Consider the following 10792-nt stretch of genomic DNA (forward strand, 5'->3'; position numbering starts at 1 on the left):
CCATTTGAAGCACAAGGTCCTTACTCTTCTATATCCTCTAGTGCTTAACACAAGCCTATTTGACATGTGCCATTACCAAGAACAACAATCAAAACATAAAGGTCTGATAGCGCATCTTATGAGGACACCTATGCACTCAGACGAAATAGCGGTGCTGAAAGAGCACATCAACCAATCAAAAGAACACATGAAATGCCATCCAAGTTAAAGAACTGTAGTATCTCATGTACCAGAAGTTCTCTGCTGATCTGAACAGCATAATGCCTCAAATTTTGAGACTGGCCTCAATCTTGTGTTCATTATGTGCCGATTTTTGGCCTGGATTTAGACTTGAAACCAGATAGGAGCCTTTAGATACCATCAAAGTATAAACAGAACTTTACCATTGCATCTCTCTTGTGCTCATTACCAGGCCATTTAGGCCTGTATCAGAACCAATACAAAATAACTAAGCAATACAAGTTTAAAAAATTATATCATCTACAAAGACATCTGCAAACCAGATGCAACTAAAGCACTGAAATGTCACTCAAGCCAAAAACCAAACGTAATAGTGGAACACATGCAGCTTCTCTAGAATGTACCAGACACATGCCAAAAGTCACCCTGGTCATCAGAGCAGCATAATGCCACAAGTTAAGCTGGTCGTCTCACTAGCATAAGCCTCAAGTTGTAGAGTGCCTCTTTCTTGTATTTATCACTACAAACTATTTCAGCCTGGACTGAGACTAAAGAAACAAAGAAACCAGATAGAAGGTACAACAAAACCAGAAAAATGAAACACAGTTATGCTTAGAAATGGTCGATGGTGACTGGAAAAGAAAAGTGCTAAACATAATAGTTAAACACTTGAAAGGAGAAATAAGGTGCATAAAATATCAAAATTCGCTGGAAAAGTTACCCCAGCGATAGATCAAGGTGCAAAGAATGCCAAACTTCCCTGGAAAAGCTGCTCCAGTAATAGATACCATATCGTCTACTATTTGATAGAAGTTAGACTAATCTTAAGTTAACTTGTGCAGGCACCAAAGCAAAGCCAACAGCAGCAGAGACAATTGCTTTCATGTTGTCCTGTTATAAACACAATTCATCAGGAGTGGACAGCATTTTACAGACCTCCGCTTGTGGTGTCATTTGCACCCTATACACCAAGACAATTTACAGGAGTGGACAGCATTTTACAGACCTCCACTTGTGGTGTCATTTGCACGCTACACACCACGACAGCCAGATTACAGGGAGGGGAAATTTTGTGTGAGGCATTTATACCCTATACATCATACACAACGAACTGGGGTTTCCTTTCTAGAATACAATGTATGGTATGCAAAAAAATTTGGATCTTGGCATCCATCCTAGGCAACTACTCTCAACCAAATTACATCGCAAGACAATAAAGCATTTTCCATACAAAACGATGAATTAGTAGATATTTTACATGTAACAACATTCCAATCTACACAGACATGCACTGCCTTTGCAATCAAATGAGATGCCTGCGTTTGAAATTTATCAACTGTGTCTGATCAGGTCTGCTTTATACTTGACTCAACTGCCTTGTAGTTGTCTATTGTATGCTCCACCTTATGAGCCAGCTTATCACAGTATTCCTTTGAACACGAACAGGTAAATTCTAAGAAACTATCTCAAGATAGCCCGCCATTCCAGACTTGAAAAATACATTTAAAAAGACAATTACCAGTTGTTTGAAACTGCAGTTCATATGCAAGACTAGAATCATGGAGGCCCTTAAACCAATGGTTTCACCAGCCACGAAGTATCTCTTGCAGGATTACCAAAATAGACCTCTGAGACAAGGTTCACAGCACACAAACCCAATATTTGAACCCTGCAAGTATAAACAAACATGCGGAAACAAGGATGAAATTCAAACGCCGTGCTGATAGCTAAAATTGCAAAATCTTTAAGAACAACTTACATTCTCCCAGAAGTCTTATCTTTCGCTCCCTAGGCGTCGCCGTTTTCCATAATCCTCTTCTCTGGGTCGCACACGTACATCCTCCTTGTCCTCTTCATCAACCATCCGCATTTTGTTTCGTGTCCTTATAGATTTCTCTCTTTCCCAATCATCATCAAGATCTCGATCCCTGTCTCTCTGGTCCCTGTATCCATCTCTATCCCTGTGGCGTTCTTTCTCACTCTCTCTGTCATCACGGCGCCACCTTTCTGATAAATCCCCTTCACTTGCTCTATCCCAATCTTTGTCCCTGCCTCCACCTCCTCTACTTTTCTCATAGACCATCTCATTATTATACCCATAATCAGAGCCACCCATGTCATCACCATAACCAACTTCTCTGGCCCTTCTTTCTTCCTCTGCACCCCAGCCATTCAAACCTCCATCTCCCCACATTCCAGCTGAAGACACATCCAACCCATTGCCAGCCATCATTCCCATTCCAGCTGTTGTGGCATTCCTGCTAAAAAATGCTGGATTGACATGAGGAGCAACCCCAGCAAGAGTTCCTGGACCCATGGTAGGGAATGGAGGCATCATGCCAGTAAAAGGTGGACCTGGTAATACATATCCACCATAACCAGCACCTCCTCGAGGAGGTCCATATCCAGCATCATATCCTTGTCCAAGCATGGCCTGAGGCATCATCATTCCAGATGGGTGGCTTCCCATAGGACCTACAAGACCCTGTCCATATGAAGCTCCTCCTCCACTTCCGCCGTTTCCCTTGTTTCCCATGTTTGATCTACCCCTCCCAGGACCACGTCCACCAGTTCCCTGACCATGGCCACCTCTTCCACTACCCGTCATTCTTCCATAGCTTCTTGTATTATCACCACCTTGGTATGAGCTGGCTCCTCGAGTATTTGTTCCTGAATCATTCATTGTTCTCCGGGACTGCAATTGAGCTTGCTGTGCTTGTATCTGTGCTTGTGCTTTGTTAACCTGTGCATTTCCCAATTGTATAATAGTCCTTGTATTTGCAAATGCAACCAAGCATGGACGGCCATGAAATTTTCTCCCATTCATCCCTTCTTTACAAGCAACAGCAGCAGAATGATCATAGAATTCCACCTGACAATAACCTTTGGATTTTCCACTTGCTCTTTCTTCAAAAAATTTCAGATTCTTTACACTGCCAAATTCTGATAAGGCAGCTTCAAGTTCTGCATCTGTTGTCCACCACTCCAGCTCCCCTACAAAAAGCATCGTACCACCACCATCTCCACTCTGTGATGAGCCACCATGCCTGCCGGTGTAATCATTAGCCATCCCTGAATCCCTGTTTCCAGCTCCTTGGACAGGCCTGCCCACCCCAGCTGAAGCCCTTTCTGCATCACCCCCTCTTCCTGCACCTCTTCCTCGAGCATCATTACCGGCAACCATTATTGTAGGTCTGATGTCATCTGCAGCCCCATAATCAGCTTCTTTCCCTGTGTGTCCAGCACCTGCAGCTGGCTCTGTAGTTAAAGCACCACTTCCCCTTCCTTGAGGCACATACATTGTATTGGTCAGAGCTTTCTGAGTTAAGCCCTTACTTGTAGAATCCACTTCATCCTTGACTTGCATAGCCAAATCTGGTCGTTCTGACGGCCATGCTGCTGACTCTTGATCCTTCTCAGACTTTGGCCTAGTAGATAATGAAACCAGGGAAGTTCCCTTAGCTTGCCCTAGCATGTTTATACCTTCCTGGTAAGGGGGATTAACCGCCAATGAAGCCACTGAAGGCTTGATGTCAGCATCTAACGCAACCTGATCTTTAATCACAGGCAAAATACCAGGGACTTCTCGTTTGTCTTGGATTCCAGCGACTTGCTGGCTCCCGCCCACCGGCTCCTGTTTGACAGGAGGGTAAGCTGCCGTTTTCAGCGAATTCCCAAACACAGGAGCAGCAGGAAGGCCATCTGCATCTGGGAAAGCTTCATCGTCCTCATCGTATCCCATGCCAAGGCCTGAGTCGGGGGTCTTTTTCTTGGAGATATCAGGGGCAGGCTCGAAATGAGCGATGTTGACGTCGTCGTAGAGGTCATCGTAGTCCTCCTCGTCAGCGGCGGCGGCGGCGGCGCGGGGATCCTCGGCGAAGGCTGAGACGTCGCCAGCAGGGAGGCCGGCGCCCCGATCTCCGATCTCCTCTTCGCCGTAGTCCACTTCGTCTTCGCCGTTGTCCATGTAAGACATTCCAAAACCCTAGGGCAGCACAGAGGGCTTGCAGACAGGAGACAAACGCACGCACAGAGAAGAGAGAGAAGCTCGCGCTAGGTCTCTTTTTTGGGGTTTACCTGGAAAATCTGATGAGAGGAGGTGCTGCTGGTGTTGGCTGCAGAAAACATGGAAGCAAATATGAATAGCACACATTCACAGACCAATCCTTACGTGTATAACACATTTCTTCTTCTTTGCCTTTTCTTTTATTTGGTCCCGCGTTAAAAGTTTTTCTTTTATGAATCTTTTGTCATTTCTACCGGTCGGTCCAGCTTGTTGGTGTGTTTGGGCACTCTTCACGCAACAGACCGGCCTTCAGTGTAAACTAGGCGCGTCGTAGCGCTTCTCCACGATGTTAGGATTGCGCTTTGCACAGGCTTAAGTAACAATTAGGGTGCAAATGGTGTAGGCAGCGAGACTTATAAGTGGGCAAATGCACATAGACAAACACATTAGTATGTTAATATCTAACTAGCATTCCGTGCGCACGCGAAATGCTAGGCCGCTTCGCGACAGTTTCATACACGAAGCAACATACAAAGTTGCCGTGCGAACTTCACTCGATAATACATTTATCCTCTTTCTCCCTCCTATTTCCCCTCTTCATTTCCAAGATGTTCTCTCTCTCTCTCTCTCTCTCTCTCTCTCTCTCTCTCTCTCTCTCTCTCTCTCTCTCTCCAAACTTAAAACTAAAAGTAATATACAAAATTTGTAACACAGAATGCCAGACATAGAAACAATCTCTTCCCTGCACCATACTTACAAACTTTCCTCTCAACATCAATGTAAGGAATCACATGCTTGCTTCGCGCGATACTTAGAAACAATAATGTTATACTAAAACGGGTCATAATTGAGACAAAGACCAAGCACCACAAAAACCTAGTCAAAATGAAGCTCTCTCCTTTTTTAAGAAATCGTTCTTATCTCCAAGCAAGACACTCACAATTAAAGTAGAGCCAAGCTCCAATATATTTGGCCTCTTTCCACCGATCATGATATGATGGTAAGGTATAAGACATCCTATCTTCCATTAACAAGCCGCCACAAAGGCCAAGTATAAGACACCCAAGTGTTTCCAAGCACCACAGGCAAGTGACCGATGCCAACAAAAAAAAACAGTGACTCCAAGATGCCTAATAGAAAGAAAGCTTCTTCTTTGAGGAATCATTAACAAAATCTTCCTCCTTGAGCAAAACATGTGAAGGCGAAGTAGGGAATGATCCAAGATGCCTAATAGAAAGAAAGCTTCCTCTTCCTTGAGGAATCATTAACAAAATCTTCCTCCTTGAGCAAAACATGTGAAGGCGAAGCAAGAAATGATCCCATAGTTTCCATTGGTAATTGCATGGGCGATGAAATAATCCTACCTCTCTCTTTACCACCTACATTGGAACAAAAATCATAATATAAGTACATGGAACAACTAACAAAGACCATTTCATTCCAACAATGATAATGCATGGTCAAACATTTGTGAACCATTCAATAGATATTAAGAAACGTTGATGCAGTGTCACAAAACTACCCAAATCCTTGAGCTCGTACTTAAACCAATGCCTCGGTATCTTATCAGTATGAAAGCATTAAAATCTCTTCTTGTTCACGAATGCCATAAAGATATCCTCATTACGGTTATATAAGAAGCAAAATGTAATAGTAAACTTATTTTTAAAGACGTAATTGGGTGCGCACCCAAAAACATTGTATATATCCACAATATACAACTTCATGGGAGCTTGGTGTCAATATTAACATCATCATATAAACGCTTGATGACCCTTGCAAATGTCCTTATTACGATACCATCAATTGTTACTACGCGCAACATGCACTATAGCTCCTTTTGATAGTCAAAGGCTAGGTAATAGTGCCACACTAGGATAGGCATCTACAAAATTTAAATAAATAACGAAATATGAAAAATAATTTACTTTCAAGAGAGTATATGCCAATCAAACACGGCACAGAGAGCAATTCACACATATACAAAACCAGTGTCCCTACATGGTCGTCAATAACTACATCTTCGCAAAGAAAGCAATGCACATTATTGCACCTTTCAAAGAACATCCTTGTATACAATGTTTGTGGTCATATCCCCATCCTTTTCACCCAATAGGGCTTTCACACCATGCGAAGATTTTACCCTTGAAAATGCAACATACAACTGACCATGTGTAAATGCTAGTGCCTTTAGATAAAGCCCAACAATGGACAAAGTCTGTCCCTTGTGACTTGTTGATTGTCATAGCGAATGCCAACTGAATGGGAAATTGCCTCCGTTTCATAGTAGATGGCAATTGGATAGCATTGGAAATAAAAGTAATTTGGTGAATAAAAACTCTTTCGCCTACATTTGCCCCTGTTATTATCTCAGCATCTATCACTTTCCTATTGAAAGCTCTACATATCAATTGCATACCATTACACATACCCCTTCTTAGGTTTAGGTTTCTAAGAAGAATAATAGATACATTTATCTTCAACAATAATAAATGAGAAGGAAATTCACCTCCAAGGTCCAATGTATTTAAATACTCAATAGAGTACAAAAATGAGTCGTCAGTCCTCTCTGCAATCGAATCTGTACTATAATACTGCCAAACCTCCCCTGGCATCACTTGCAATGCATGATCGTTCAAAGTAGCCACCTTTGTATTCTGTGAGGCAAGTATAGCCCGCTCACTAAAATACGATGTGTAGTCACCCACATTGGACACGTCACTGTAGACAATACCAATCAAGGTTTCGATAGATTGCCCTTTCAACACCATGCTAGGTGGAATACACAACTTATTACAACTTTCGATACTATCCACTCCATCCCCTATTCCTTGAATCCAATAGATGAACCCATTGTCCACTACACTACCAATTGTTGACACTTGCATATTCCCAAATAGCCTTAGCACCCTTATGTAAAGCCACAAATCAGAGTAACACAATGCAACATTAACAATATCCTCACGTGTTCCCTTTACCACAACTGGCAAGCAAGACCTGCCTAAAATTCCCTCCAAATAAAACAATCTTTCCACCAAATGGCTTATCACAACTCATAACATCTCTTAGAGTTCTATCAACCGCTTCAAAGGCATATCGATGGGTCATAGAAGCCTCATCCCACAAAATAAGGCTCGACTGCCTCGATAACCGAGAAAGGTCACTTTAAACATGAATGTTTCATGTGGATTGATTATTTAATTCTACTAGGATTTTAAACCGTGAGTGAGTTGTATGACTACCTAGTAAAAGCAAGGCAGCAATGCCATATGATGCTATTGCCAGTGTTATACAGCCACCACTACACACCTTCGCAAGTAAACATTTTTACAGGAAAATCTTCTCAAATTCATCATCACTCTCCAACATGCCACTTGCAATGGAAGCATCCCTAAAAGTATCATAGATCACATTATCAATAGTACACAGATCTTCAAAAGAAGTACATCCCCAACACTTTGTTAAAAGCATTTGCAAATAGTAGAGCTCACCACAAGTAGGTGCCACAAAATATATCCAACCACATGTATTCCCACACTTCCTCCTAGTCCACATCTTATGTCATGCATTCCACACCCAATACACTGAAAAGTCCTGATAGAAAATAGTCCTAGCATCTAGATGAATGCGGTTACACACAAACCATTCAGTAAGAGTAGTTTTCTAGAGGTCTTCATTCTGCACAATATCTGGTATACTATTTGTATCTCGAAACACCACATAGTTCTCACCAGGTAAGTGAACCTGCAAACATTGCATATCAGGCTTTTCATCGTGTAATGCATAATCATAGATCTGCCAACATGCCTCAGAGGCAGAAACATATTGTGCATCTAAATAACTTTGAATCTCTTCCACCTCGTGAACATCGCCACCATTCCGTGCTAAATCAACCCCAACAGAAAATTTGACGATTGCACGGTCATGCCCCTTGTACACATACTTATACAAATACCTAACATCCACAATAACTGTCGAGCATACCTCCACATTTATGTGTGCATTGTATTTCTTACTCAAGAAAGGATTATATGGAACAATCCATTGATTATCAATAGCATTACCATTTATGATCATAGAGTTTCCATCATCTCGTCTTCGATAAATGGGATAGCCAAAACTATCAACCGTTGTCATATCCACTAATTTTTGTAGGTAGTCTTTAGTACATCTACCCTTATCCATTCAGGGACTCTTGGGGTTCAATCCTCCGCAAAGGGTCATGAATGTTGCACTTTGAAATTATCTTAAATAAGGTTGGAAACTTAACTCTATTCGAAAACTCAGCACAAACCAGTCTATCATAACGACATGCTTCAGAAGGTTTGAAAGACGGCTCTAAAATTAGTAAAGTATGAGAATGTGGTAGCCCCTTCATTTGGAATTCAATCACAATAACTAGCTTGCAACCTTTCCAAAGGGGTCCTTCCACAACAAAATGTACATTAAATCAGCATGTTTTTTTTGAAATACTCAAGCAGTCAAATCCAAACAGTCATAAGCACTTTTCCCAACCAACAAAGCATAAGTTATCTCCAACCACTTTGGATTGCATGTCATTGTTATAAAAAGGCCAAGTTTTCCCTTGCATCGCACTATAGCCATGGCATCTATAACATTTCCCTCCCTCCCATCGTATGACCCCCCTAATTAAACGAATTTATGAAAAAGAAAAGAATAACTGTTTTTTTTCCTCATGCCGCCAACCAGTAGACGCAGGAGGGGGGCTGCGTGGCTTCGACGCGTGCTGACGGGGAGAGAAAGGGGGACTACATGGATGTCAAGCATAGGTGGGGGGAGCTCCAGGATGACATGGATAGGGGGGTAATAACTACTCCCTCTTCCCCTCCCCCATTCTCTGCATGGCAGTGGCCATCCAGCTGACCACCCTATTGGGAATAGGGGGGGGGGGGGGGGGGGGGCGCTCCAAACCTTACCAAATCCCCCCCCCCCCCCCCCCCTAAATACACTATCAAAAGGGCTTAAGCGTGGAGAAGGAGGGGATTGGAGATCATGGCCCCTACATGTTGTTTGACTAGAGAGAGAGAGAGAGAGAGAGAGAGAGATAGAGAGAGAGAGAGAGAGAGAGAGAGAGAGAGAGAGAGAGAGAGAGAGAGAGAGAGAGGGAAAGTTTCCCTCTTTGAAGGTTTCCAAGCTTGCTGTCTTTCTTTTCCCCCTCTTAGAGAGGGTTCTCACGAACGAATTTCTTCCACAAGGAGTCATCTCTCTCATAACTTGGGTGCATAGCTGTGAAGAAAAAAATGAGTTATACGATGCCTCCCAAGTGAAGTAAGGTTCAATTGAGCACGAATCCTGCTTTAACCGATGGAGATGTGGATCAAGGAACCGTGATGCTTGGTAACCAGGTGCATCCCATAAATCCTACCTTTATGGGATCCCTTAAGAACATAGGCTGACTTCATTGGGAAGGGAGAAGTATTTGGGTAAGAGTCTATGATAATTAACCACCATTTAGGTTGCATTATTCAATCATATTGGAAATTGTGTGTTAGTGCACTTTGGCATGTTTTGAATAAATAAATTACACAAAAGATTTTGCATTCATGCATGCTAAAAATCAAGGACTTTATTGGTTGTGTTCGTAGTGCTATAGATTATGCACTAGCATTGGCATGCTTGAAGGGTACTGAAAAAAATGGGTTGTTATGATGCTTAAGCATATTCGTCATTAAGCGGAATTCTTTTTCTTTTTTTTTGGCATCGCGAGATTTGTGAAATTGGAAAGGGAGGAGTAAAGGCTTGAATCAAGTACATGAGGATCATGAGCTGCTACGATAACAGTTAAGTATATCTAAGTCATTGCGATACTAAGCCGGGTATTAGGCTCCTATAAACCTTCAAAGGGAAGTGGTTCACTTTTGCATTAGGCCTGATAACTTCATGTCCCCCACTCAAAAGAAAAATACAAGTCTCTATTTATGTTTTGCATAAGCGTGTTGAAATGAATTCCCAAAAGCAAAAGCCCTGCATTGCATCATCATCTTAGGAAAGACACGCATCTAGATTGCGTGGCATCATGGTTAGTTTCAATTGTGCTACTAGGGATTCATCTTAATAAAGATAACCGTAAGTCGCACATATGAAATGCTAAAATTGCTTAGGGCCGTTCAATAAAATGAACCCTATATATGCAAGGATAGAGCTTAACTCGACTTATTAGGGGTTTAAAAGTAAGTGAACCAAACTACTTGGAGGGCCTTGAGACAAGTAAAACACTCTTTGGTCTCTGTCCTACATCTTGCCTCGACAAAGTCAAAACAACCTTGATGATATCACCCTTAACCATGACACAACTCAATGTTAATACAAGAAAAATTCAGGTGTCGTTTTCCTAAGGCCAGAACCCTAGACTAAAGGCTAGCAAGCTAGGACAGCTACCATCCAAGAACTATCGAATATAGATCCAATTACATAATTGCTCGCTCCTATCACACAGGAGCGGGGTTGGAAAGAAGGTATTTTGTAACCCTCGAAGGATATTGGAAATTGCCGCCAAGCAAGAAGGACAAATGCTAAGCGTCAAGAGAGGGACCCCACCTTAGCAGATGTCCCGAGCACTCATCTACACCCTTGTTTGTGCTTGTA

General features: G+C 42.3%; 1 protein-coding gene across 2 annotated transcripts; it reads right to left on the minus strand.

Moving 5' to 3' along the window:
* Positions 1-976: 976 nt before the first annotated feature.
* Positions 977-4362, minus strand: LOC148015245 (uncharacterized). 2 transcript variants are annotated; one of them, XR_015688342.1, is made up of 3 exons: positions 1940-4362; positions 1700-1849; positions 979-1610 (listed from the first exon to the last, which is right to left on the minus strand). XR_015688342.1 is itself a non-coding variant. In XM_087665360.1 (2 exons), exon 1 carries the CDS (start codon positions 4154-4156, stop codon positions 1955-1957), a length of 2202 nt encoding a protein of 733 aa, XP_087521486.1. In that variant the 5' UTR covers positions 4157-4362; the 3' UTR covers positions 977-1849; positions 1940-1954. The 2 variants fall into 2 exon arrangements, 1 of the variants encoding a protein (XP_087521486.1); XM_087665360.1 differs by having other exon boundaries at positions 977-1849.
* Between the last annotated feature and the right edge of the window lie 6430 nt (positions 4363-10792).

Source organism: Lygodium microphyllum, chromosome 24 (genome assembly GCF_053477565.2).
Source record: "Lygodium microphyllum isolate KBCC chromosome 24, Lygodium_microphyllum_v1.1.10, whole genome shotgun sequence".
In the NCBI taxonomy this organism is placed as follows: domain Eukaryota; kingdom Viridiplantae; phylum Streptophyta; class Polypodiopsida; order Schizaeales; family Lygodiaceae; genus Lygodium; species Lygodium microphyllum.

Bases quoted from the DNA above. Each gene is read 5' to 3' on its own strand.
- LOC148015245 (XM_087665360.1), bottom strand. From the start codon at position 4,156: ATGTCTTACATGGACAACGGCGAAGACGAAGTGGACTACGGCGAAGAG.